This window comes from Spermophilus citellus, assembly GCF_964194105.1.
Source record: "Spermophilus citellus genome assembly, chromosome: X".
Classification (NCBI taxonomy): Eukaryota; Metazoa; Chordata; class Mammalia; order Rodentia; family Sciuridae; genus Spermophilus; species Spermophilus citellus.
Window position 1 is genome coordinate 146,051,334 of NC_138190.1, and position 27,522 is coordinate 146,078,855.

A 27,522-nucleotide genomic window follows, 5' to 3' on the forward strand; every position below is an offset into this window, starting at 1 on the left:
CCGTTGGTGGAGGAAACTCTGCTGATTCTCAGCTCATGCGGGCTAGGAAAAGAGAGTGGTGGTCAGCAGCTGGAACTCTGTGGGTGTAGGCCACGGACAAACGGAGGCAGGCTGAGAGAGCGCCTACAGACAGACGGGTAAGAGTCATGACCTTGTCTTTGGGGGGCCATCTTGTGTCTGCAGCTGGACAGAGCAGGAGGGCAAGGGGCTGAGTGGGGCGGTTCGGGTCGGGGGTTTTCTGGTCTGCCTAGGACTGAGTAAGGGACTCCCAACATCAGAGGGGCCAGAAAAGACGTGAACTTACATGTGGGAATAGGAACTGTATTCACCCGGCAGCTGAGACTAGGAAAGGGTAACAGGCGTGCTGAGCTTTGTTGTCAAGGGTCAGACCTCTGGGACTTAAAAATCTAATTCAGCCAAAGTTTTTTTCTTTGAAAGTGTGCCTTCACGGAAGAATCATTTTAGTTTTGACCTGGGTAAAACCAGCCCAGGATAGTGAGCGGGGGACCTTGGGAACAGACTGCTAATGGAGTGAAGAAAATAATAGCAAGTGTGAGGAGCCTGAGAGGTCTTCAAAATATCCTGTTTGGCAACCACCCTCACAATGTAGACAGAGGGGAGCGTCATAGGTCGAGACACCCTCATGAACAAAGTCACAGGAGTGTTGGAAATATGTAGCAGGCTTGGAAATTTAAAAAAAGAGCACATGCAAGGGTATGGCAGAGATGAATTTGCACCCGTGCCTCCTTAACTAGCTCATTGCTTCCCCTCCAAGCGGTGGGACAATAATTTAGGCAAGTTGAGGACAGAATATAAATTTATTGGCTGACAAAAGCTTGAGGCTTATTAGCACCCCACAAGTGGAACTTCTGCCTCTTGAGCAGTGATTCAGGTTTAAAAGCTTTCAGTTATATTTGACACTTTTCCTGTCCCCTACCACATATTGAGCCTCCAAGTTCAAACAGCACTGCCCCTGAAATGCCCTTTCTTTCTCTTTTTGCCCCTGCTGCGTTTCAAGCCTTCATGTTCAGCCTCCCAACTAGTCACAGTCATAGTTCTCATCATGATATGCAAAGCCTGGCATGATGTGCCCCCAACCATCATCCCCACAGTTGGTCTTCTTTTTCTCTATCCTGGCTCAGTCCAGACCCAGAATGCTGGTTTTGTTGTTGGGCGTCAAATGCCAGACACTGAACTTTTGTCCCAACTGTCCCTTCTGTCTTCTGTGCCCACATCTTTTCTTCCTCCAGGTCTTCACCCAGCTCTCTTCTCAGTGAGACCACCCTTACTCTGAGCACCCTACTTAGTGCTGCAACCCTCAGTACACCCAAGTCCCTCACCTTACTCTACTTTTTTCCCCCATAGTACTTATTACCTTGTAACCAACTGTCAGTTTTATTTGTTTTGTTCTTTGTTGCCCTGCCACTAAAAGGCAGGCTCCATGAGGGCAGACATCTTTGTTTTGTTCACTGTTGATGCTCCAGTCCCTGGAATAGGGAGGAGCACATATAGGGACTTAGTAAACCTGTGTCAAACAACTAACCAGTAGCCTCCTGTTTCCTACCTCTCACCTATCTATTCCACCCTGCTCCACCAGATTAATTCTCCCAGTTAACAGCTCTTATCAGGTTAGTGCCCTTCAGAAGCTTCCCATAACTGTGAAGTAAAGTTCATAAAAGCCTCCTGCTCTTTTATCCCTGCGAATGCTTCCAGCTTTCCCTCCATAGCCCTTGTGCTGAAGTCTTGGTTGCCAGCCTGTATCACTGTTGGGAGGTAGTGGAACCTTTAGGAGGTGGGGCCCAGTGAAAGGAAGTCAGATCATTGTGGATGTACTGTAGAAGAGGATATGGAGCCCCTGCCCCTTCCTCTCTATCTCTTTGCTAATCTGCCTCCTTCACTACACACTTCTGCCATCTGTACTGACTGCCTCACGACAAGCCCAGAGCAACAGGGTCAAGAAACTGACATCAAACTTCCAAAACTGTGAGTCAAAATAAACCATTCCTCTTTTTAAGTTGATTATTTCAAATGTTTTGTTAGAGTAATGGAAAGCTGACTGACACACCTTATTTCCCAGTCCACAGGGTGGCAGCCTCACACAGTAGAAGAGATGAACACAAGTTTTATCTGGGCTTTGTGCCAACTGTGTGACCCTGGGCAAGTCCCTTGATTTCTGAGCCTCAGTTTCTCATCTGTTGAGTAAAACCAATGCTGTCTGCTTTACTAGATACTTTTTGAACCTTTTTTTTTCCTGGTACTGGGGATTGAACTCATGGGCACTCGACCACTGAACCACATCCAAAGCCCTGTTTTATATTTTATTTAGAGACAGGGTCTCACTGAGTAGCTTAGTGCCTTGCTTTTTCTGAGGCTGGCTTTGAACTCACAATCCTCCTGCCTCAGCCTCCTGAGCCACTGGGATTGCATGTACCACCATGCCCAGCTTACTTTTTGGATCTTAATGGAATAATATACTCATATATAAAAGAGTCTGACATTTAGCAGGTCTCCAGGCAATACTAAGTTCTTTTCTCTGACATGTTCTAGTGGCATGCCTGGGGCCCTTAGGCTTGGCTAAAATCTCTTCACTGTACAGCCTGAGTGATCTGATCATAACCCACACCCCCGCCTACAACTTCAGGGTCACATAGCCCCTGTATGTTGTCAACTTTATTCCTAGTCTTATTTCACACTTGCCATGACACAACTTGTCAGGTATCAGAATATGCTGGATCTGTGCCACCATCTTGTTTGACTCATTCTTTGGGGGCCTTAAAACTCAGTTTTGGGGTTACTTTTACTGACCCATCATCCTATATTGGTGGTCTGGTCTTACCCTCCTTGAGGCTCAAACATACTTCTGTAATTCTTTATTGTTGTTTGCACAGGGCTCCTGCTTTGCAATACTTTCTCAAAGAAACTTATCCATAATGAAAGCATGTACCAGCACCAGGAGAATCCCTCTCTTAAACCAGTATCACCAGGGTACTGAGCATGAAGGGAGACAGGGAGTCCTCCTTCATAATCTGAGACTCAGTTCCCATACCAGGATTCCAAACAGAGGTCTGAGAAATGTTACTTTGCTTTTCTTGGAGGGCCACACTCTACTGATTGAGTCCTTTGGGGGAGTATATTTTGCCTGGAATCCTGTTCTTGTTTCTTCCTCCAGGTGGGTGCTACCTGCCTGTGGATTACAGTGATGAGCTCCTGGTGGCCAAGTTCTTGCTTCCTGCACTGCACTCCTTTAAAAGGTGGAGGCACTCATCTCTCTTTGTTTGGTTTGAAACACACTGTCCCTTTTGTCTCTAGGAGTCAGTGACCTGGAACTATCAGGGCTATCTTGTTCTCTTCATCAAATCCTATCAGCAGCCCAAAAGTGGAGCAAGGAGCTTGGATTTCACCAGTACAAGATGAATCTCTCTTCTTAAATCATTATTAGCTTAAGACTCTGTTCCAGTGGAAATGGGGAGTGCACATCCTGGTTTTTAATGGATTCATAGAAGCTTTTGATGTGTAAACCCCTAGAACTTTGCTCCTTGAGGGTCCTATATTCAGTAGTTTAGAGCTATTTTTCAATGTAAACATGTAGTAAAATAGACATAGCTGAAAATGTACATTAACCATTTTTAGGTGTACATGTCAGTGGCTTAAATACATTCCCATCATAGTGCAACCCTCACTACCATCCAGCTCAGAACTCTTCTTATCCTGCAAATTGAAACCCTATACCCATTAACAGTCATTCCATGCCCCCTCCCACAGCCCCTGGCAACTGTCAGTCAGCCTCTATTTGCCTACTCTGGGTACCTCACATGAATGGTACCAGGCAGCATTTGTTCTTTTGTGCCTGGATTATTTATTTCACTTAGTGTGATGTTCTCAAAGTTTATCCATATTGTAGCCTGCATCAGAACTTCATTCCTTTTTATGGCTGAATAATATTCCATGGTATAGATACACCACTTTTGTTTAACCATTCATCATCCATCAAAAGACATTTGGGTTGGGTTGCTTTTACCTTTTGTCTGATAGTGAATAATGCTGCTATGAATATGGATGTACAGATATGTGTTCCAAGTGCCAGCTTTCCATTTTGGGGGATCTATACCCACAAGTGAAAATGTTGCCTCATATGGTAATTCTATGTTTAATTTTTGAGTAATTGCCATACTGTTTTCCACAGCAGTTATACCACTTTACATACCAGGAAAATTCTATGAGCATGCCATGAGGGTTCCAGTTTCTCCATATCCTCACCAACACTTATTATTTTCTGCTGACTGACTTTTGGATAATAGTCATCCTAATGGATGTGAGGTGGTCTCTCCTTGGGGTTTTGATTTTACTTCCCTAATGATTAGTGATGTTGAACAATGTTTCAAGTACTCATGAGCCATCTTGAGAAGTATATCTTCTTCAGATAAATGTCTGTTGGATCAGAGCTACTCTTAATATTCTTTAACCTGACTCTCTCCAAAGTCTCTGTGGGAGACACCTTTGTTGCTTCTCTGAGCTTCTGCTGGCCCCAGGCTTTCCTAGACTTATGGCCACTTCATTCTGGTCACTGTAATCATCTTCTCCTGGCATCCTCCTCTTCTCTCTGTATCTCTTCTCTTTGTGTCTTGCAGGAACACTTGTCACTGGATTAGGGCCCACCAGAATAACCTCCTCATCATCTATACTTCCACAAAGGCCCTTTCTCTGAATCAGGGTACATTCACAGGTTCCAGAGATTAGAATGGAAACATATCTTCAGGGGGGTTACCACTCACCCCTCTGTAATAGTCCAGCAGTGTCTTCACATGGCTGTAGGGATGATAAATCTAATCTTTTGCTTTAATTAAGAACTGAATAAAGCATATTTAGGTCATTCATTGTGTTATTCTTTGAAGAGGTGGAAGGAAGGGGGTCATACCTCTTTCTACCCAAATTTGTAAGTCTCAATCTATCTTATTCTTTCGTGTGTGCTAGGGATGGAACCCAGGCCTTGAGCATGTTAAACACACACTCTACCACTGAGCTAAACCCCAGCCCTGTGTTATTCCTTTTTCACATTCTGTGTATATACTTTACAAAGTATACCCATTAGGCAGCATGGGCTTGTTGAGGCCTGGAAGCCATTTCCAGGGTGCATGCTTCCAAGCTTATACCACATGAGTGTGGGTAAACAGCAGAGGTATAAAGCAATGGAAAATTCAAAGATGACCAATAAGGAGGTGGGGTAAAGTAGACTGCTGCAGAGGAAGTAACATTTCTGATGATAGTAATGGTGGTCTTTAATGGTGTGGTCACATTCTTTGGCACTGTGTTGAGGGTGTTGCATTCATTTTCTCATTTACTCCTTATAGTGATCTTATGAGGCTATTCACTTTCCAGATGAGGAAGCAGGCACAGCTCTTCAAATAACTCCCCAGAGGGCATCCTGTTGGTAAGAAGCTGAGCTGGGATTTGAACTCATGCAGCTCTGGATTCATTAAAGTATTGCCAACTGTGTTGAAGAGGGGGGTAATTTATGCTTTTCATAGGCAGCAAAGGGGAGCAGAGACTTTGAGGAGCCGAGGCCTCCAGTCTTGGGCCAACATAGCCTGGTTAGCCCTGTCATTGGATCCTGCAAGCTTCTGATCAGAAGACCATCATGGCCTCATCCTCAGACCTCTTCCTAACAGAGGTCAATAATGACCTTGGCAGGGTCTGAAGTTGGATTGGGGTGGGGGAATGTCCTTACCCCATGGATGTCATATGCCTTCCTGTTTGCTTGTCTTTCCCTGAGAATCAGTGGATATTTTGATTATAGTACAAACAAAACCAGATGCCTAACAGAGCTCCTAGATGGAAGTTTAGATGAGAATTTCTGTAGGTGATGTTGAGCAGCAGGGGCTCTGTGCAGGTGTGTGCATATACACATACATAGCCATGAGTCTGGCAAACACACAGGTGCCCACTTGGTACTGGGCTGCATGCCTGTGATACAGCACCAAAAAAGACAGCTCAGACTCTGAGGTTTTTTGGAACAAGGTACCAAAATCCAATTTCCATTTACTCTGGTCCTATTACACATTGAGCCAAATGAGTCAAATTTTAGCTATATGCATTTGGGATAAACAGATGACAGGGCCCCAGCCAGTGTGCATGGCACTATGGGATAAAGGGGGGGGGGTCATAGAAGGCACGGAACTGCAGACTGACTTTGCTTTTTCATTGGATGTATTGTACTAAGGCCCAGGCATAATCAAACTTTGAAATACATTTTTCTAATAACTTCTATTATGAGTTCAAAGAAGTGTGCACCTCAAATGGCCCCATCAGACATTGAGAGTCCAAACATCCATTTCAAGGCCATTTCATCCTTCCATATTCCCACAAAATCCATACACTCACGTAATCAGCTCCTATGGGGACACATGTTAGCCCACTTGTTGAACATGGTGGGGGGTGGGGTGAAACTCCAGGTGTGTGATTGGATTGGAGAAATTGTAATGCTTGAGATATGATGCTGGCCACCTGTCTGCTGCCTCTTCACTCAAATAGTGTTCTGTGAATCTAAGCTTTCACAGGCCAGTAAAAAGGAAACAGAGATGCAAGAACAAATACCTCATAAATGAATTGTGTTGGCAATTCCATATTGTGTGTAAAGGAAGAGGGAAGCATACCCTAAGAGTTGTACTTGTGGTAACATGGTTGGACTTCGTCACTATTCTCTCCTGGTTTTGAGCTGGTTGGTCCCTGCCACTGATTATTTCCTGAGGGTTTCAGACACTCTGAGTTCTTTCACCCAAAGTCAAGATGGCTTTGACCTAACATCAAGAGAGTTCTCTCTTACTACACTCTGCCCATCACCTGCCCAGCATCCCATGCCCTGACATCATAGGCATGAGCACACAAATCCCTTTTATTGATGGGCAAACAGAGTCACAGCAAAGAGGAATGACTGGAGCAGATTTGTGAAGTTCATGACAAGACCGGGGCCAGAACCCAGGATTCCCTAGGCCTGTGCACTGCCACCATCTAACAAGTACCCCAAGAGAAAGCAAAAATGATTAAAGTATGTTTGGCATGTGGCAAAAGCTACAACACAATGTTCTTATTTTCCTAACTGGTAAATGAGATCATGTAACTGACTTCCCACTGTGCCTACGTTTCAAGTATATGGAGTTATGAACCCTGCCATACCCTGAGAGTGCAACCTGCATCACCGGAACATGAACTGACTGCTTCCGCCAACAGCTATAGTTGCAGTTCAACTATTTGTGAAAACAGCAATTGAAATGGGGATGGCATGCTTTATATAACATTAGTATCTATCTCTAAATATGTCTTCAGGAAGAAGAAAAGTTGAGTGTAAACAAGACCATATTTTGAGCCATAATGGAACAAGCAGTTGGTGAGGCAGTGAGAGAACAGGTCACACGGACCCATGTGATAGAGGACATTCCCAAGGTAAGTACAGCCATAAAAAGGTTAACTAAAGTCGGGTAGGGAAAATGTCGAGTACATACTTACCAGCAAGCCACTGATGTTTACCTCTAGGCTGCAATATGCATTTATTACATCAATGAAATGCAGATATTTTTAACAAGATACACATATTTAAGATGTATCTGTTACTGCTGTGTACCAGACAATATTAGAATACAGTGATTTGAAAGAACAACAGTTCCTTTATTCACAACTCTGTGGTTTGAGCTGAGTACAGTTAGGGGATTATTGCTAGTCTTGCCCAGGCTCACTTGTGCAGCAGCAGGCACACAGAGGACCCCTGAGGTGTGTGTTCCCAGGGTGCCTCTTATGCACTTATTGGCAGTTAACTGTTGGCTGTTGGTCAGGCAGTTCAGTTTGCCTGCAGTAGGCTAGATGGGGCTTCCTAGTAGACTAGCATAGGAAACAGTATATAGAAAAGTTAGAGACAGGGTCTCACTGAGTTGCTTAGTGCCTTGCCATTGCTGAGGCTGGCTTTGAATTTGCAAGCCTCCTGCCTCGGCCTTCCAAACCACTTGGATTATAGGCATATGACACCACACCCGGCCCTACTTTTTGGGTTTTGAATGGTGAGGTCAGTTATGTCAGTGGATTATACAAGAACAAATGATGGTTAAGTTAGGCTGCTATCTCTAGGTGGGTTTGGTGGAATCTAGTAAAAGTGCCATTTCAGATAGAACACCCAGACTGGGAGAGAGGCAGATCTGTAGAAGGTGGCTGGCCCTGGCATTCCTTGAGTTTCACGTAGCTCAGTTGTGTTGATGTTTAAGGAATAAGTAGGGAGGTTGATTGGTTTTTAATCAGAACAGAAATTCTTTAAAATCTTTAGTTTCACACATTCAACTTTGATATATTCTATATAAACTAAGGAAAATGGGGGTTTATTTTGTTGAAAAGAAACCCAGATATAATTTTGGCAATATCCTAGGAAAGAAGAATATCACACATCATCTTTGGGGACACTTATAGCCAACATATTCAGCAGGCAACAGCAACAACTTTGCATTGACAGCCTGGAGTTCAAATATGCATGTGTCTGCATGTAGTGCTTTGTCCTTCCATTATCTCCAGTTCCCAGAGTTGTAATTTAGCCAAGAATCTGGGCACACTTGGGAGGCTCTTCAGAATTCAGAGAAGGGAAGCAAAGCCATGGGCCTGGGTGCCAAGCAGCTGTCTGATTGTATCTGCAGTACTACCAGGAGATCTCACTGGGACAGTCTTCATTGGTTAAGCTGAAGCAGGAAGGGGTTAGGTGACAAGTCCAAGCCTTATTGTGGTCAAGAAGGCACTTTGTCCTATCAATATGGAGACTGCTCCTTTCTGATTTAAGTGCAAACTCTTAAATGACTGGCTTTTTGTTTGTTGTTTTTGTTTTGTTTGTATTAGAGAAGTGCCCAGGAATCAGATATGAGGAGCAAGAAAGTATCACCTTTGTTTTTTGTTTTTTGTTTTTTTTTTTTTCTTTTAGATTGTCCAGGTTGGGGCTGGGAATGTAGCTCAGTGGTAAAGTGTTTGCCTACCAAGCGCAAAGCCCTGGGTTCCATTCTCAGCACTGAGGAAAAAAATAAATAGGTCATCCAGGTTTGATCATAGGTGGTTTAATTTCCCTTCACTAAATACAAAGCATGAGAATTGTCATCAAATCCACCAAGGTCTATTTTAGTACTATTTGCTCTGTCTTTCCTTCTTGCTGGTCCCAGCAGAGAAGGTGGCACCGATGATGGAACACTTGAATTATATAAAGCATCTCCCTGGGCTTACAGTTTCAAACAAACATACCTGCCATTGCAGTGGCTCACAACACATAAGTCTAGCCTCCCACTAGCTTCTGGTCATCACCATGCTGGTTCTTCTGACAACTTTCTCTTTCTGTAGGTTAAGAACTGCACAGTGATTGGAGGCTCTGGATTCCTGGGGCAGCACATGGTGGAGCAGTTGCTTGCAAGGGGCTACACCGTCAACGTATTCGATATCCGGCAAGGTTTTGATAATCCCCGGGTGCAGTTCTTTCTGGGTGACCTCTGCAACCAAGAGGTAATGGTCTCTGCACCCTTGCCAATCTCCCACACACACTCAGGGGAAACCATAGCACTTCCTGTGCTTAGAGACCAACCAAATTGTTTGGGAGAAATGATTTTGTTTTGAAAGATATAGGAAAGAGTTTAACACACACCACATTGCTAGTATTCATAATGAATAACTGGCATCTACATCACAGCAGCTCAGCTCTGTCATGAGAGCAAAAGCAGCAACACTCCCTACTTAAATGACCAGATGTGTCTGTGTACCAATAAAACTTTTGGTAAAACCAAAAGTTTTACCAAAAATGTCATGGATTGTAGTTTGCTGACTGCAGATGCTGGGCCTCAGAGTTCATCTTCCTTTCAATTAAGGTAGAATGCACATACTGTATGCTTCATATTTTAAAGTGTACAGTTCAGTGGTTTTGACTGTATCCACAAAGTCATGTACCAAAACACTTTTATCACCCCAAAAGGAAATCCTATACACTGACTTCCCATTCCCTCCCCACTAGCCCCTGACAACCACTCTGCTTTTCAGTTGCTGGATTTCCCTGTTCTGGAAATTTCATAGCAGTAGAATCATCCAATAGGTGACCTTTTTGTGACTGGCTTCTTTCCCTTAACATCATGTTTTCAAGGTTCATTCATGTTGTAAGCATATTAATATTTTGAATTTTATCAAATGTTGCCAAATTGCTCTACAAAGCTGCTTGCTCTGTTTGTCATTTCCCACCAGCAATGTGGGAGGATCTCCATGGCTCTACATCCTTGCCAATATTGGCCTAATTATTAGACTTTTTGGTGTTTCCATTCTGAAGAGTATGAAATGTAACTTGGTGCTATTTAGAGTCACATGTCTTCCTTGATCCTACTCTTGCAAAGCCATGTGTGCTTTCTCTCCCATGCTATATAAATTACTCTTCAGGGCCTAGAGATGGGGTAGATGCTTTCCTTCCTCCTTCTCTGCGCCCTGAGCCTCTCCAACATTGAAGACAGTACAAACCCTTCCTTGTGGCAGCTACCCACAGCTCCTTCCCAGGTGACTCCTCATCATTCTGTAATGATTTTATCTCCTGGCTGATGCCAACTACATCAACCACATTTCCAGCATTATCATTGGTGAAGACTGCATTCATGAAGATGACCCTACCAATACCCTTGCCTCTCTTCCTTGGCCTCTTCTCTCTAAAGAATGATCTCATCCTCTACTCCCATTGTCATTTCCTAGGTCACCTCTAGAAAACACATCTTCTCCTTAATCTCAGTTGTAGGCATCTCCTCTTTTTTTCAGTTCAGACCCTCTAATTAATATCCTAGCCTGAACAACTCATGATTCCACTCAGACATGCAGTCATTTCCACTGTCCCTCACCCCATTCTGTGCTCACTGCCATTGCTTCCATTGTGCCCTTACTCCCCTGCATAACCTTTTTTTTTTTTTTTTTGTCTTTGCCCCTTTTTCTTCTCATTATGTGTATCAGTCAAGGTTCTCCCAAAAAGCAACCAATAAGGTAGGGTTGTTGAGGGAGGAGAGAGAGAGAGGTTGACATTTAATTGAAGGAATTGGTTTATGTAATTGTGGGAGCTGGCTGGGAACATCTGAAATTTGCAGGACTGATAGGAAGCTCAGACAGAAGTTTATGGGGCAACCCAAGTTAGAATTTCTTCTTACTAAACCCTCAGTTTTGCTCCCCCCCCATTGTATGTTCTTTATTTTAAACACCTTGAAATGCAATTTATATACATTAAGCTTTACAATATAAAGTGTAAAATTCAGTGGTTTTTGATAGGTTCCAAATTATGAAGTCATCACCCAAAGCAAACTTCAGAACATTTTCATCACCCAGTAGAAAACTTCATACCCATTTGTAGTTGCTCCCCTCCTCCCCTCCCCTCAAGCCCTAGACAACCACTGATCCAGTTATATCTTTCTTGACATTTTATTTTAATAGAAACATATACCATATGGTCTCTTGTGACTGGCTTCTTTAACCTAATTTTTTTTGAGATTTTATTATATCACATATCAGTACTTCATTTATTTTTATTGCTGAATAATATTTCATGGTATGGATGAATCAAATTGTATTCAGCTATTCATTTATAGATGAATGTTTGGGTTGTTTTTACTTTGGGGCTATTATGAATTATACTGCTATGAATATTCTGTGTCTGAATTTTTGCATGAATGTATGTTTTCATTTTTTTAAGGTACACATACAGGATGGGTGATATGGTAACTCTACATTTCACTTTTTATTGATGCGTAATAATTGCACAGAATACAGGGTTTCATTGTGGCTCTTCATACATGCATGTAACATAAATTGATCAATTTCACTTCTCAGTACTCACCTTCTGCTCTCTCTTTGATCACCTTCTTCTAGACTAATGGTTTCTCTTCTACATTCATGACATCCTTTCCCGTCTAACTTCCACATATAAGAGAAAACATACAGTATTTGTCTTTCTGTATTTAGATTATTTCTCTTAACATAAAGATCTTCAGTTCTATTCTTTTTCCTGAAAATGACATAAGTTTATTCTTCCTTGTAGCTGAATAATAATACTCTGCTACATGAAAAACATGATATATATACACATATATGATAGACATCTAAATCACATGTTCTTTATTCATTCATCTGTTGACAAACATCTAAGCTGATTTCATAACTGGGCTCTTGTGAGTTGTACCATAATAAAAATGGGTATGCATGTATTTCTAAAGTATGCTAAATTTAATTTTTTCAGATAAATACTGAGAAATGGTATTCCTGGGTCATACGGTAGTTCTACTTTTAGCTTTTTGAGGAATTTTCATATTGTTTTCCATTGTGGCCATACTAATTTATATTCCCAACAACAACAATATATCAGGGTTTCTTCTTCCCTGCATCCTCCCCAGATTTTATTATTATTTTTATTCATGATGATAGCCATACTGACTCTGTTGGTATAGAATCTAACTTTTGGTTAGTTGGGATAAGAGTTTATCACCTTATTTATATTTTCAAAGAACCCACTCTGTTTCATTGACATTTTGTATTGTTCTTTTATTTTCTATTTCATCTCTGATCTTTATTATTTACTTCCTTCTCCTGGCTTTGGTATTGGTTTGTTCTTGTTTTTCTAAGTCCTTGAAATGCATCATTAGGTTATTTATTTGAAATCTCTCTGATTTTTATTAATTGGATTATTTGTTTGGGTTTTTTTGTTTGTTTGTTTGTTTTGGTTTTCTATATTAAGCCTTTTGAGTTCTTTCCATATTTTAGATTTTAATATCCTATCACAAAAGTATCTGGCAAAGATTTTTCACCCATTCTGTAGGTTCTCTCTTCATGCTCTTAATAATTTCCATTGTTGTACAGACCGTTTTTAATTTGATGGCATCCCACTTATTGATTTTTGGTTTTATTTCTTGAGCTTTAGGAGTCTTGTTAAGGAAGTCAGTGTCTGCATCAATATGATGGAATACTGACCCTGTGTTTTCTTCTAGAAGTTTCAAAATTTCTGGTCTAATTCCTAAGTTTTTGATCCACTTTGATTGACTTTTGTGTAGGGTAAGAGATAGGAATCTAGTTTCCTTCCTCTACATATGAATATCCAGTTTTCCCAGCAACATTTGTTTAAAAACCTATCTTTTCCCCAAAATCTTTTTTTGGCATGTTCAGCAAAGGTGGTTCTAAGAGGGAAGTTTATCACTATGAGTCCCTACAGGGGGAAAAAATCAGAGAGTTGGAAGACTGGGGCAGAAAGATTGCAAGCTTGAGACCAGCCTGAGCAACTTAGTGAGGCCCTGTCTCAAAATTTTTAAAGGGGGGGATGTAGCTCAGTGGTAGAGCACCCCTGGGTTCAGTTTTGCTCTTAATGCCTTTGTGTGGTTAGGTGCAGTCCACTCAGATTATCCAGGATAGTGTCCTTTACCTAACATCAGCTGATTGTGGATGTTAACCCTAGACTAGTGCTAGATGAGATCACTGGGAGCCAGACACATAAAAATCCCTGTCATGTGGTACTTAACATTGTCATCCCATCCCTGGTAAAATCCAGTTCTCTCTCTTCCCTGTGTATCTGGGCAGCTGGACTGGGCCAGAGAGGAGGAGATGTGCTGGTCGCTTCTTGCTCTATCTCTGGCCATGGCCCTCAAGCCTCCCCCAGTGCCACCCAGCCCTACATCTGCATCCTGCCTCCCCTGCCCTGCCAGAACATGCCTCATCCTTGGGAAAGCTCCCATCTGGTGCCAGCTGGAATGACCCTCCCCTTCCGTACTCAGTGAGTGCACTAGGGATTCATCCCACTTTCTCCTGCATTAGATCAGCTGTCAATGCACAGACCCCTGTGTTGGCCATCTTAACACCATGCCCCAGCCCAGCTGCTGCCATGGATAGCAGAGCTCAAAGAGTCATTTGTATTCATGACCTCTGCAATCCTTCTGAAAGGACTTTGAGGTGACTGTATCTGGTGGTTGAGTCTCATCCTCATAAGACCTTGGCCCTTCAGTGGCATCTGGTGCTTTCTTAGCTTGCCTTCTAAGATGTCACACTCACTCATTCTACTACCTTGGTGATTTCCCCTTCTCAGTCTCCATAGCTCTATAATTTCTAAACTTTGCAGGCTCCAGGGCTTTCCATGAATCTCTTTTCTAACTACATTCTGTGTCCTGGTGAATCCATCCCACCTCAGGGATTTAATATTCTCTATAAGCTTCTAATCCCCCAGCTGGGTATGTCCAGCCTTGCACATATCTAATTACCTGCTGGACATTCACACTTGCCATATCTATACTTGTCCCTACCATAGGCTCCTTCCTTACCAAGCAAACTTACTCCTTCTGAAGTCTTCTCAAGCCCCAAAAGTGGCCCACTCTGTCTTTCCAGTCTCATTGGCCAAAAACCTCAGATTCATCTTTGATTCCTTTATGTCTCATCCCATTCAACAGAAAACCTTGTTGACTCTACTGTGATCCAGTAACTTTTCACCCTTTTCGTAGCTACTATCCTGGTCTAAGGATAATAGATCATCATCTTCCACCTAGATGTCAGAGGGAACCTTTTAATGCAGAACTGAGATCCTATCACTCCTCTGTCCTGCAACCTCCAATGGCATCCAGTTCCATTTAGAGCAAATAACAAACATCACCACTTGCACAATATGTCCCTAACCCCTCCCTAGCCTTCCTCTCTCCCACATTTCCCCTCATTGCTGTGCTGCGGTCACACTGGCCATCTTAATGCTTCTCTAACTGACCAACCAAGTTTCTGCCTCAGAAACTTTGCATTTGCTGTCCTTTCTGCAGGATTTGTTTTTTGTTTTAAATTTTTTTATACTTATAGATGGACAGCATGTCTGTATTTTATTTGTTTATTTTTATGTGGTGCTAAGGATTGAATCCAGTGCCTCACACATTCCCTGCAGGAATGTTTTATGAAGCATAGAGCCTGCTTCCTCACTTCCTATAGATCTGTGGGCACTGTATGTTAAGCAGCCTGCCCCTCCTAATCCTCTTACTCTGCATTCTTCCTGCATAACACTTGGCAAGAGCTGATATACTCAGTATCCACTTGTTTGTATCCTTATTTGTTCTTTCCACCAGAGAACATCATCTCCACAAACACAGAGATTTTGACTCTTTTTTTGATCACTGTTGCATCTCCTCTAAAGAGACAGGATCCATAGCCAACTTTTAACTTCTCTCCAAAACATTCCCCCAACTGTTTGTGCTGTGGTTATTGGTATATTATTTCCATTTTTGCTTAAATCCAATTTTAAAGGGAGACCCTTAGGGGGTTTTCCACACACTGAATGTCAGAAATGATCTGTGCTGTCAGAGTAGGAGACACTGAGTTGGAGTTAGCTTTTCCTCAACATCACCAGAACCCCAAATTTCTTAGGACCAAATTGATGAGGACATGACCAAAGGACAAAGAAGCCAACTTGAAAGGCCAGCACTGACCAACTTTGAGAAAATGGTAATAGTAGTGGATTTTAATATATTGAATTAAAAAGAATCTATGTGACCATAGAAATACTGAAAAGAAAATTAGTTTTGAGTGGAAAGGAAACTCTACTTTACAGAGGAATTACAGTTAATAAGTATAAAAGACATGTTTAGCATGAGAATGTCACCATTTTGCAACCAGTCCATTGATAAGTGTTCCAGGCAAGATCAATCAATATATGTTGAAATCAGTCATGGGATGATCACCTCACAGATGATTTACTGATTGCAAAGGAGTAAAGTTACCTTTGGATGGCCAGAATCAGCCAGCTGTCTACTTTAGTGAACGTTCCAACTGAGCATCATAATCAATGGGACAAACATGTGCCTCACAAGGTATGCCTACCCTGAGAAAGACATACCTGCACCAATGTGAAATTTTTGCCAAAACTATTGAGCCTGAATATAATCCTGAGGAAACAAACAGATGCCCATTGAGGGACAATCAGTAAAATAACCAACTTGACTCTTTGAAAAATAGCACTATTACAAAAGATAAATAAAAAACAGAGTTCTAGACTCCAGGTAAAAACAGCTATAAAGGACATCATCAGCACAATTAGGGAAACTTGAATATAGACTCATTGTTAGACAGGAGTAACCAATCTGTTGGAATTTGCCTTGTGATCACTGTTTTGAGGTTATTCAGAATGTCTTTGTTCTTAGGAGTTGTATGATAAAAATTTCAGAGGCAAGATTCATGTCTGTATAAATAGAGAGGAAATTGTGGCAAAACATTGATTAGTGAATCTTGACACATCATTCATAGTTTTCTTTCTTTGATAGTAATCATACCTAGATCCCATTATTTCATCAAGATTTGGTGAAATGGTGATGTACCCTTATTTTCTCTTCCCTTGGTCACTTGTACCTTTGTACTTTGCACATATTAAATGGTTGATTCTTCCCCTTGTACTTGATCGTCTCATAAAGAGTTGTTCTTACTGATGATCAAACTACCTCTTCTTTGGCCAGTTGAGGCCTCTTCGTGTTGGCTCTTGAGTACCTTCTACATGTCCTTCGTGGTCTTGGCAATCTTTCTTACTTTCTGATAATGGCAAGGTGTTCCTAATTCAACTTATGTATTTCCTGCCTCAAATGTGCAACCCTTCATTTCTCTCAGGAGATTCCTTTAAGTAGTAAATTTAGTGTTTTAAACTCTCTTTCAGGTTGTGCATTGTATCTGGTCTCTGTATTGATAGTGTAGGACTTTTTCATATGACTTATAATTTTTGCATATGAACTCACCTTGTCCTAATGGGAGTTCTACACCCCCCCACAGATTCCCTAAACATGTAGAGGGTGTTGTCTCCAGATCCCATAGTCTTCCAATGCCCCCAAACTCTGTTTACTGGGGACTAGTTCATGGAAAGGGGGTTGTCAAAGGGACAACTTGCTTTCTAGTGCATGCACTTCTGTATTGTTTGAATCTTTTACAAGAATGTGTTTCCATATTGATTGTAGAATTATAAAAAGGCAAGCAGCCTACTAGATACAGATTACAGAGTCAGAATAGGAGAAGACTGTTGACCTGCCCAGAGCACGAATGATTCTTTTGTCTTTGTTTGCTTTTCCAGGACCTGTACCCAGCTCTGAAAGGTGTAAGCACAGTTTTCCACTGTGCATCACCCCCACCATCCAGTAACAACAAGGAGCTCTTTTATAGAGTGAATTTCATTGGCACCAAGAATGTCATTGAAACTTGCAAAAAGGCTGGAGTTCAGGTAAGGCAAAGGCAGTGGAAAGTGCTGTCAGGAACATGTGACTCCATGCAAGGGTGGGAGCTACAGTTCCTCTTACAGTCTTCCTGGGATTAGCCACAGTCTGTTGTTTCTTAAATTTAAAGATCTTAGCATTTGAACCCTGGGTGTCACTTACAATCATGCCAAGGCCTGTTAGAGTTTTAATATTCTAACCACATATCAGTAGACCATCTGAGTAAAGTAGTCTTTGAGTAAAGAGCTACAAAATTGAGATAATTGCTTTTATTGTTATTGTGACAAAATACACATAACATTTTTTTACCCATTTTAGATATATGTTCAGTGGCATTATGGCTGTTCCCATTGTTGTGCAGCCATCATCACCATCTATCTCCAGGACTTTCTTCTTCCCCAATAGAAACTCTGCCTCCATTGAACAATTCTCCATTCCTCCCTCCATCCAGTTTCTGGCACCTACCATTTTACTGTGTTGTCTGTGTGAAACCTGACTACTATAGGGACCTCATACAATGTATGTCCTCTTATGATGGGCTCATTTCACTTAATCTAATGTCTTCAAGGTTCATCCATGTTGTGGTGTGTGTTGGGGCTTTCCCACCTTTTCAAGCTGAATATACTCCATCTTATGAATGGACCACATTTTGTTCATCTACCTGTGGACATTTGTGTTATTATCACCTTTGGGCTATTGTGAACAATGCTGCTATGAATAAGGTTGTACAAACATCTGTCCCAGGCCCTGCTTTCATTTCTTTGATGTCTGCATCCAGAAGTGGGATTGCTGGATCTGAGAGGATATGAATTTGTGCCATGTGGTAGCTTTCTGCACTGTTGTTACAAATCTTGGTCCTGGGAATGACCTTTGTGGGACTCAAGCCAGTGGATATAACAGCTCCCTCATGGTGATGCTTGCAAGAGACAATGTATAACTAGAACAAAAGCCTTCAGTGAGCTGGGAATCCTTCTCCCAGTGCTCCTTCTGGGTACTATCAGCTAGTCCCTGGCATGATTGTCTGACTCAGTAAGAATAGGTGGGCTCCCATCAGTGTTAATAATAGCAACCCTTACACTTTGCACTTGAAAAGACACCCTGCCCTTCTGTGGTTCCCTCCTATTTTTCTCCTTGATAGGTAGCCAGGGGCTAAGTGAAGTCTATCAGTAAATGGAACAGGTGGGATTTCAAGCATATCCTCTGATGCCAAGTTCCAGACTCTCCACTTTGTCTTACATAACTGAAGCTCTGCAAAGTCCACTACTGCTATGGTTAAATGGAAGGGAACAGGCCTAAAAGAAGATTCCAGAATAGTACAACACCCATACATTCATCATAGTCTTTAAAGATCTTAGCATCTTGGCAGAGATTAAGTCTCCTGTGTACCCTTCCTCAGTAACATTGCTCCCCTTCTTTACCCACATGTAGCAATATTCTGAATCTAGATTTATCATTTGTTTATTCCATATGCAGTCAGCATGAAGTCTTATTCTGCATGTTATAAAACCTTATAAAATGATATTATATTGAACATGTCCTCCTGCAACTTGCTCTTTTCCAGTATTATGCTTTTGGGGTTCTGTCCATCTTAGAATACAGAACTGTTGTTCATTTGCTGAAAGAGAAGAATAGCTTAGTGAGTAGGGGTGTAGGAAATGACTTTCTGTGTTGTATTTAAGAAAATATTTCCAACACGATGATCAAAAGATTATTTAATGTATTTTATCTTAAAGATTTAAAGCATTGCTTCCCACATTGAAGTCCTTTGATCTACCAGGAATCGATTTATGTTTATATTTATATACAGTGAGGTTGAAATCAAGTCTTTTTCTCCACACAGATGACCAGTTCAGCCCAGTCACGGTATAATTCTTTTCTTACTGTTCAGCGCCACCTACAGCATGCAGCAAGCCATGCTTTCAGTGTTTGTATCTGAACTGAGCCTATTCCCATACTCCCTCCTCTGCTGTGCTGGCCTCTATCTGTGCCCGTGCTGGGAGGGAAGTTTGTGGGCTGTTTTTCCCCCATGAAGAATCTATCTGATAGTGACATACTATGAATAATGGGAATCTGTTCTGTCCCTCGGGTGTAACAAGATAGAAAAAAACAGTAGGTCCAGTGTTTCAGATTGTAATACCATGGAGTATCTGGAATCCACATAGCTGCAGAAGGTGGTGATTATCTTAAGAAGGACCAAAAAGCAAAGGCATTGCAGCTAATAAATAGTGCAGACACTCACGTGTTAGGCTAGGGAACAGGCGCCATTTCATTCTCACACATACACGACTTTCAGGCTGTTGGAATTGCAATAATTTCTGACTCATATTTTTCTTTAAATCTTCCTCTGCCAGAAACTCATTTTGACCAGCAGTGCTAGTGTCATCTTTGAGGGCAGTGACATCAAAAATGGAACCGAAGACCTTCCTTATGCCATGAAACCCATAGACTACTACACAGAGACTAAGATCCTACAAGAGAGAGTATGTACCTTAGACCCACTGAGTGAGTGGACATCTGAAGGGTTTATATTCTTAAGAAAAATGTGGGAACATAGAAAGTTAGCATTCTGAGGCCTGAGTATCAAACTTGGGAAGTAAAATGTGTAGGTGAATTAAATTTTAAAATAAAAACAGTATATTGGGGCTGGGGATGTGGCTCAAGTGGTAGCGCGCTCGCCTGGCATGCGTGCGGCCCGGGTTCGATCCTCAGCACCACATACCAACAAAGATGTTGTGTCCGCCAAAAACTAAAAAAAAAAAAAAAAAAAAAATTAAAAAATTCATTCTCTCTCTCTCTCTCTCTCTCTCTCTCTCTCTCTCTCTCTCTCTCAAAAAAAAATAAGAACAGTATAGCTTAATGTTCCTGGATACTAGTCTGAGTATTTTCTGGGACCTGCCTCCTTTTACCTTCACAATGATCCCATAGGCAGGCAGTGTTATCATCACCAGATTATTGATGCAGAGAGGGATCCAGAACCCTCATCAAGGGGCACCTAATTTTCATGTGGCTAGATTAGGCAGCCACTGGATTGAATAATAGCCACTGAGCTTTCAGGCTGCATGGGACCTGGATGAGCTATTACCATCACCCTGAGACAGTCCTAAGCTGTGGGCCATGGGTGTCCTGAGCCCCAGACAGCTCGCCTTAACTGGATAGCTATGACTTTATCTTTCCCAGGCATTTGTAGCACGCCACACCCACTGAGGTCTTCCCTCAATGCCAGTGCTTAATGAACTGGATCTTACCACCAAGCTGGCATTGAGTCCTCTGTGATCTGACAGCCAGGTGCCTCCCAGCTGTTTTCTATTACTTCAGCTCAGAAAGCCCCAGTAGAACTGGGTGTAGAGAGACTCAGTGACTTCCCCAAACCTGGATGTACAGGCCTGGCCTTGATAAGCTGAAGTTCTATGTCCACGCTGTGTTCAGTCTACGCCCAAGGAACACTGAAGCCTCAGCTGGGCCCTGACAACTTTAGTCACTATCATCTGAGCCCATGTAGGCTCAGGAGCTCCAAATGGCATCTTGGGCTCAGACCATCAGTGTCTTGCTTGTGTGGACTTTTGGGTGCTCAATTGGAATCAGCAAAGCCTGAGGATGACATTAGCAGTAACTTACCTAGAGCCTGGTTTCAGCCAAGATCAATACCTGTGTGGGTTTTAAATCTCCTTACTGATAATAAACCAAATTTGATGTCAGTGCAGGACCCCTTCAGTCACATGCTTTAGTAATCAAGATGAACCTTGGTAGACATTGTTGGAATCCATAGTTAGTCATTTCTTTTATGGTCATGAGGACCACAGGCCTGACAGCAAGAGGCAGAGCAACTCTGGGAATCTGTTGAAAGAGGCAGCTTCTCCATTGTTGGCCAGCTCTGATTGTTATAAATTTAATCAATAAATAACAGTTGACGGGACTGAAACTTGTACAAGCATCTTGCCACCATGGAATAGAACTCCTAGGTGACACATCCCAACAATTACTATAATTCTCAAGCAGTTGGCTTGAGTTGTCACATTTAGTCTTCTTACAGTCTTGTCAGGGTGGGTACCATAATCATCCATGTTTTACCAAGAGTGCAGCAACTCCTTTAAGATTTTTTGTTACTTTTGAAGCAAAACCTCTTTCCTATACAGGTTAACTGGGGGACTGCATTGTTAGGTGATTTCAGCCTTGCAGGAGCATTATTATTTGGCATATGACTGTACTTAAAACCCTTGGTTTTTATTGTGTTCACATAGCCCCACAGAAGACACCTCTCTCTTCCTGAGGTGGTAACAGGAAGAATGGCTGCCTTTTTTGGGGCACTTGCCAACATCTTTCACTCTCATCACTGCTACCCTGTTTCCCCAGGCCATGGTCTTCATACTCTTCTGACTTCATACTCACTCTGACCCTCCTCCTGGGCCCAGTTGCATTTGTCTAAGTCCTTTCCTATGAGATGGTACACTCAGCATTGACGAAACAGCCCAGTGTGGCACATGTCATTAAGTCCCAAGCCCTTTTTGTGGCAGTAGCCTTGCTGGAGGCTCACTGCTGGCTCAATAACTGGAACCCTTCAACCTTTTCCACAAACTGCTGCCAAGATACAATTCCACCTGGCAGTATTTGAGCATCTTAGCCTTTGAACTCAAACCCAAGCTTTTCAATTTGAGCTCACTGGTTTTTACTGTTTTCTCCTGCATGTCACATTTTGGAGGATGGATGGAATAGAGAGGTACTGGTGACTGATATGGGTGGTCATCCCAAACCAGACTACTGCCCAGTAGTCTGTATACCAACAGAACACATCATCTGTCAGTCCCCTATGGTAAATGCTACCCAGCTAGTGAGGAGCCATCTTAGCTTGGGCTGAGAGTTTGCAATGGACACACTCCTCCTGTTCTCCTTCAGGCAGTTCTGGACGCCAATGATCCTGAGAGAAATTTCTTAACCACAGCTATCCGTCCTCATGGCATTTTTGGCCCAGGAGATCCCCAGTTGGTCCCCATCCTCATTGAGGCAGCCAAGAAGGGCAAGATGAAGTTCATGATTGGGTGAGTTTGCCCCCATTGCTCTTCACCCCTCCCTGACCCATGCAGTGCACAAGCTGCTTTCCATGCCAGTCTTAGTTTGTTCAGGCTGCTACAACGAAATACCTTACATTGGGTAACTGTTTTAGATAGCTCTTTTGACACTGTGACTAAAAGATCTGACAAAAACTGAGGAGGAAAAATTTATTTGGGGCTCAAGGTTTCAGAGGTCTCAGTTCATAGACAGCTAACTCCATTCCACACAGCCCAAGTTGAGATAGAACATCATGACATGGTAGAGGGAAGCAGCTCAGGACCGGACACCAGAAAGCAGAGAAAGAGTCCCTCACCAGGTACAAAATGTATACCCCAAAAGCATGCACCAAGTGACCTACCTCCTCCAGCCACACAGTTACCAGCCAGTAAATCCCTGTCAGTGAATTAATTCACTGATTACATCAAGCCTCTTACAACCCATTCTTTTCACTTATAAACCTCCTTGCATTGTCTCACATGTGAGCCTTTTGAGGACACCTCAAACCATCTAAACCATAATAGTAACTGTGAGAAGTATATTGTTCAAAGTTCTGGAGTCTGGAAAGTCTGAGATCAAGGCATGAACAAATTTGGTATCTGATAAGAGCCAATTTGTCAAGATGGCACCTGCTATTTTTCCTCACAAGGCATAAGGAACAAAGAGGCTCCCTCAAGCCTCTTTTATAAGGACATTAGTCCCATTTACAAGGGTGGAGCTCTCGTGGCCTAATCAACTCCCAAACTTCCCACCTCTTAACAGCATCACATTGGGGATTAGGTCCCAACATATGAATATTGGGGACACATAAACATTCAGACCATAGCAGTGACCTCCATTCATTTCCTGGGGCTGCCATAATTACCAAACCTTAATGCCTAAAACTACAGAAATTGATTGTCTCATGGCTGTGGAATCCAGAAGTCCAAAATTCAGATGTTAGTAAGGTTTGTTCCTTTTGCTGGTGGGGAAGGAGAATCTGACCCCATTCTATATAAGGTTGCATTCAAAAGATCCAGAAGGACATGATTTTTTTTTTTTTTTTTTGAAGGCCACTATTTAACCTGGTGTGCCTTCTCAGGAAGGCTGGGAAAATATCTCTTTCCCTATTTGGAAATTATGGAAACCAAGGCTCAGAGCAGAAGCAATTGGCCCAGAGTGACACACTAAAGCCTCAAATTTTTGTTTCTAGAAGTCAGATGTAGGTGTTACATTCCTTCTCAAGAAAAGTAGTCGTGAGGGCTCCCACCGGTGACAACAATTGTGGCTATCTCCCAAATGCACCTTTTCTTCCTTCATTTTCCCCTCTTTTTATCTTTTTTTGTTCTAACTAGTTATATATGACAGTAGAATGCATTTGACACATCATACATAAATGGAGTATAACTTCTCATTCTTCTGGTTGTACATAATGTAGAATCACACTGGTCATGTAATCCTATATGCACACAGGGTAATAATGTCCAATTCATTCTATCATCTTTCCTATCCCATAATCCCTCCCTTTCATTTCCCACTCTTATCCCTGCATCTTGCTAAGCCTCCTTACCACTTATTACTTTGAGGAATTACCAAGAGCCGTGCATTGGTCCAGTATGTCCTGGGAAGTAGTTGTTGAAGAGTCGCTGCCCAAATTGAAGCTTGAGCAGACAGTACCAGTGCTGACTGTGCTGGGATGGTTTGGGCAGGGTACCCCACTTCCACATTCATTGCTTGGCCCTCAAATATTCCACTAGTATAACGGCTCCAAGAGTCCTAGCCCTCTCCACTTCCTTATCTGTTACAGACATCCAGGTATGTTGGGGGTGGGCACTGCCAGGGCAGACAGCAGTTGTGCTACAGGGGCTCCATGAGGCTCACAGCTGAGCACTACCAGCACAGCTGAACCATTCCCTGTGCACCTGCAGAAACGGGAAGAACTTGGTAGATTTCACCTTCGTGGAGAATGTAGTCCATGGACACATCCTGGCTGCAGAGCACCTCTCCCAAGATGCAGCACTGGGTGGGAAGGTAAGGCACCTGCTTCTTCCAGCTTGACTCACCGCTTCCTGCCCCTGCATGTTTGTCTTTTTTCAGATTTCTTCTCTCTACCATTGGGTTTGCTCACTGCTTATCCCTGTGATCCTATATCATGACAAGTCTGCTTTAGTATCCCCTTGGGCCAATGTTGAAGCCCTCTAGTAGGGAGAGCTGTGTCAATGAGCATCACAAAATGCATGAGTTAATTAGGTGGGAGTGAGCAGAGCTTAAGAGCTTTGTTCCCCATTGTGTTAGTTAGCTTTCCATTCAATGGCAAAATGTCTGAGAAAAAACAACTTCAAGGAGGAAAGATTCATTTGGGCTCACAATTGGTTGGCTCCATTATTTGGGGGCCTGTAATGAGGCAGAACATGATGCCATCCAGGAAGCAAAGAGAGAGAGGGGAAGGGCCCTGGGAGAAAATATACCCTTCAAGGATATACCCCGGTGACTCACTTGCTCCAAGTAGGCCCCACTGCCTATAGTTTCTATCACCTCCCAATATTACCACTCTAGAGACCAAGCCTTCAACACATGAGCCTTTGGGGGACATTCCATATCTAAACTATAGCACCCTACCTCTGACCATGTGGTTCAGAAGCTTTTGTAACTGCTTTATGGAAGGAGTTTAGAAAGTTTGGAGATAGAAGCTAGAGAACGAATGAGTAACCAGGGATAAGATATTCCCTTCAAGGACATGCCCCTAGTGACCTACTTGTCTCAACTAGGCCCCACCCTTCTAAAGTTTCCATAACCTCTCAGTAGTACAACGAGCAAAGGACCAAACTTTCAACACCTAAACCTCTGGGGAGCAGTCCATATCCAAACCATACCTTCTCTGGAGCGTGACCATTTGATCGTGTGCTTGCTTCCTACCATTTCTCCCACTTGTTCCTCAAGTTTCCATTTTCCCCATGGCCCACTCATGCTCACATCACTCAGGCCTCTCACCCCTCCACAAGGGTAATATAGATGAATCTACTGGCATTTGGTGTCCAGTGGGCAGATCAGGGCTGGGATGATGGCCTTCTCTGAAGTGGGGTTGATATGGCAGGAAATAGCAGCTCTTAAGCAAAGATCGGAGAGCCTGATTAGTCCCTTTACCCTATCTCCCACTCCTAGGCACCCCCATCATCTTTGGTTCTCACACCTAGATTTGGAATCCTTCCTCACTGCTTGGTCCTCTTTCACTCTGCACCTCTGCCAGTTTTCCCACTCATAACCTTGCAAGTGGTTGGGAGTAAAGTGGGAGTGGCTTTTGGTTTAGAACAAACATAGTATGTTCCAGAAATGAATCACCCATTCATTGAATATGAAGATAAGAAGATGAGTTTTACCATGATTGACAATTACTAAATTAATGAATGTACCTTCCTAGGGCAAGCTAAGTTCCATTTAAAATCCTGGACCATAGATAAAATTTGCACTGCCTTTCCTCTCTACCTCTGAATGCTGCCCATTTACAGAATTGAGGACAGACTGTGTGAAATGCTGGAGCAGCCAGACACATGAGGAGGCCAAATATACACCTCAGTGTTTAGCTGCCCTGAAAAAGAGCTGGACGGGTGGGTAGACAGGGAGCAGCCTCTGGTTTCCCACAGTGAGAGTTGTGGATGAGCCAGTAGCTGTGGTTGGGCTCTGGGTCCCAGCTGCCTTCTCACCCCTGCAGCTGAGGAGAGGTTTCTAACTTCTTGTTCCCTCGCCAGGCATTTCACATCACCAACGATGAACCTATCCCTTTCTGGACGTTCCTGTCCCGCATCCTGACAGGCCTTAATTATGAGGCCCCCAAATACCACATCCCGTACTGGGTAGCCTACTACCTGGCCCTTCTGGTGTCCCTGCTGGTAATGGTGGTCAGTCCCATCATCCAGCTTCAGCCCACTTTCACACCAATGAGGGTTGCACTGGCTGGCACCTTCCACTACTACAGCTGTGAAAAAGCCAAAAAGGTCATGGGGTACCAGCCACTGGTCACCATGGATGACGCCGTGGAGAGGACCGTTCAGAGCTTTCACCACCTGCGGAAGGTCAAGTGAGGTACCCTGGAGACTGGGCCATCTCAGTGTGTGCTCTGGCCACTAACCTTTTCCCCTGTGCAGTGATGAACTATTAGCCTTCAAATGAGTTCCTTCTGAGCTTAAGACTTCTTGCTAGTTAAATGAGACCATGCCCTGCTTCCTCCGTGCTTGTGAGGGTGACAAGAACAGCAGACATTCCTCTTTTCACAGCATTGGATTTGAATTTCTTAAAACAGGCAGCTTCATATTATACTGCTTTGTTCTCCCTCTATGTCTCTGTATCTCTCCACTCACAATCCCCTCTCCCCACCCAAGGTTCCTTATCACAAGGACCACCCTGAAATCATCCATTTCATTCTAGTATTCTAGTACATAATCAAGGTACCTGTAAGAAACAATCCATTTGCTGATTGAGAATGGGAGACCAGAATATTTATCATGCAAACCAGTACTAGAGTGGAAGCCACTAGAGTCTGTTCAAGGAACCATGGCTTTGACAATATCCTAGAAGAAAAGCAGAAGTTGTAAACACATGAATGAGACTTCAGATGTACATTTCATATCAACACAGTTTGGAGTAAAAAAACACGAGGACATAAATTACTATGATCCCTGCCATTTTTGAAGGCACAGCTGGTTTTTTACTTCCTTCCATGTTGTCTCTCAGGGACTCTTCCAGTGCCCACCTACAATGTTGTTTCATAAAACATTTCCTTTTATCAGCAGAGTCTTGTCATTTATAGTGACAGTGGTGATCTGGCTCAGTGACATGCCATATTAGCCATTTAGCTCTTATCTAACATGGGACATCAGGCTGGTTGATGGTAAACCAAAGAAAAGGGAGCCTCCTTAATCTTCTTTTGAGTTTGGGCAGAAAATCATGAGATGATTTAGAGACATCCCTGCACATCACACTCACAAAATCCATCAGGCAACTTCAAAAGGGCATAGCACATATAATAATCTAGGCTTTTCTATCTTCTGATGATTTTCTGTTTGTAGAATATAGTTTCTTCTCCACCTAATTGAAATGTAATTTAAAGTTTTCCCTTTGTTAAAGGGCAGGGGTACATGGGAAACTACAATAAAGTGAAAGTGTGCAAACCCTGCAGTTTGTGTTATTGGGGTATTACCTCTGCCTGAGGAGAAACCATGCTGGGAGGGTGGGGCACTGGGATATAAACATAAATAAGACACCATCTTTGCCCCTGAGACATTTAGAA

General features: G+C 42.7%; 1 protein-coding gene across 5 annotated transcripts; it reads left to right on the forward strand.

Annotated features, from left to right (window-relative positions):
• NSDHL (NAD(P) dependent 3-beta-hydroxysteroid dehydrogenase NSDHL) lies at positions 1–27,403 on the forward strand. Of its 5 annotated transcripts, XM_081277148.1 has the most exons (10): positions 51–137; positions 1,939–1,983; positions 5,349–5,428; positions 7,321–7,437; positions 9,352–9,510; positions 17,078–17,224; positions 19,568–19,696; positions 22,107–22,249; positions 24,167–24,269; positions 25,985–27,403. In XM_081277148.1, the coding sequence occupies exons 4-10, from the start codon at positions 7,366–7,368 to the stop codon at positions 26,315–26,317; spliced, it is 1,086 nt and encodes a 361-aa protein (XP_081133274.1). In that variant the 5' UTR covers positions 51–137; positions 1,939–1,983; positions 5,349–5,428; positions 7,321–7,365; the 3' UTR covers positions 26,318–27,403. The 5 variants fall into 5 exon arrangements, with proteins under 5 accessions (XP_081133273.1, XP_081133276.1, XP_081133275.1 ...); XM_081277149.1 differs by lacking the exon at positions 1,939–1,983 and having other exon boundaries at positions 3–137; positions 7,296–7,437; XM_081277146.1 differs by lacking the exon at positions 1,939–1,983 and having other exon boundaries at positions 3–137.
• The last annotated feature ends 119 nt before the right edge of the window (positions 27,404–27,522 follow it).

Bases quoted from the DNA above. Each gene is read 5' to 3' on its own strand.
- NSDHL (XM_081277147.1), top strand. From the start codon at position 7,366: ATGGAACAAGCAGTTGGTGAGGCAGTGAGAGAACAGGTCACACGGACC. The intron at 9,511-17,077 runs GTAATGGTCTCT...TTGCTTTTCCAG, and splicing joins GTGACCTCTGCAACCAAGAG to GACCTGTACCCAGCTCTGAA. The intron at 19,697-22,106 runs GTATGTACCTTA...GTTCTCCTTCAG, and splicing joins CTAAGATCCTACAAGAGAGA to GCAGTTCTGGACGCCAATGA.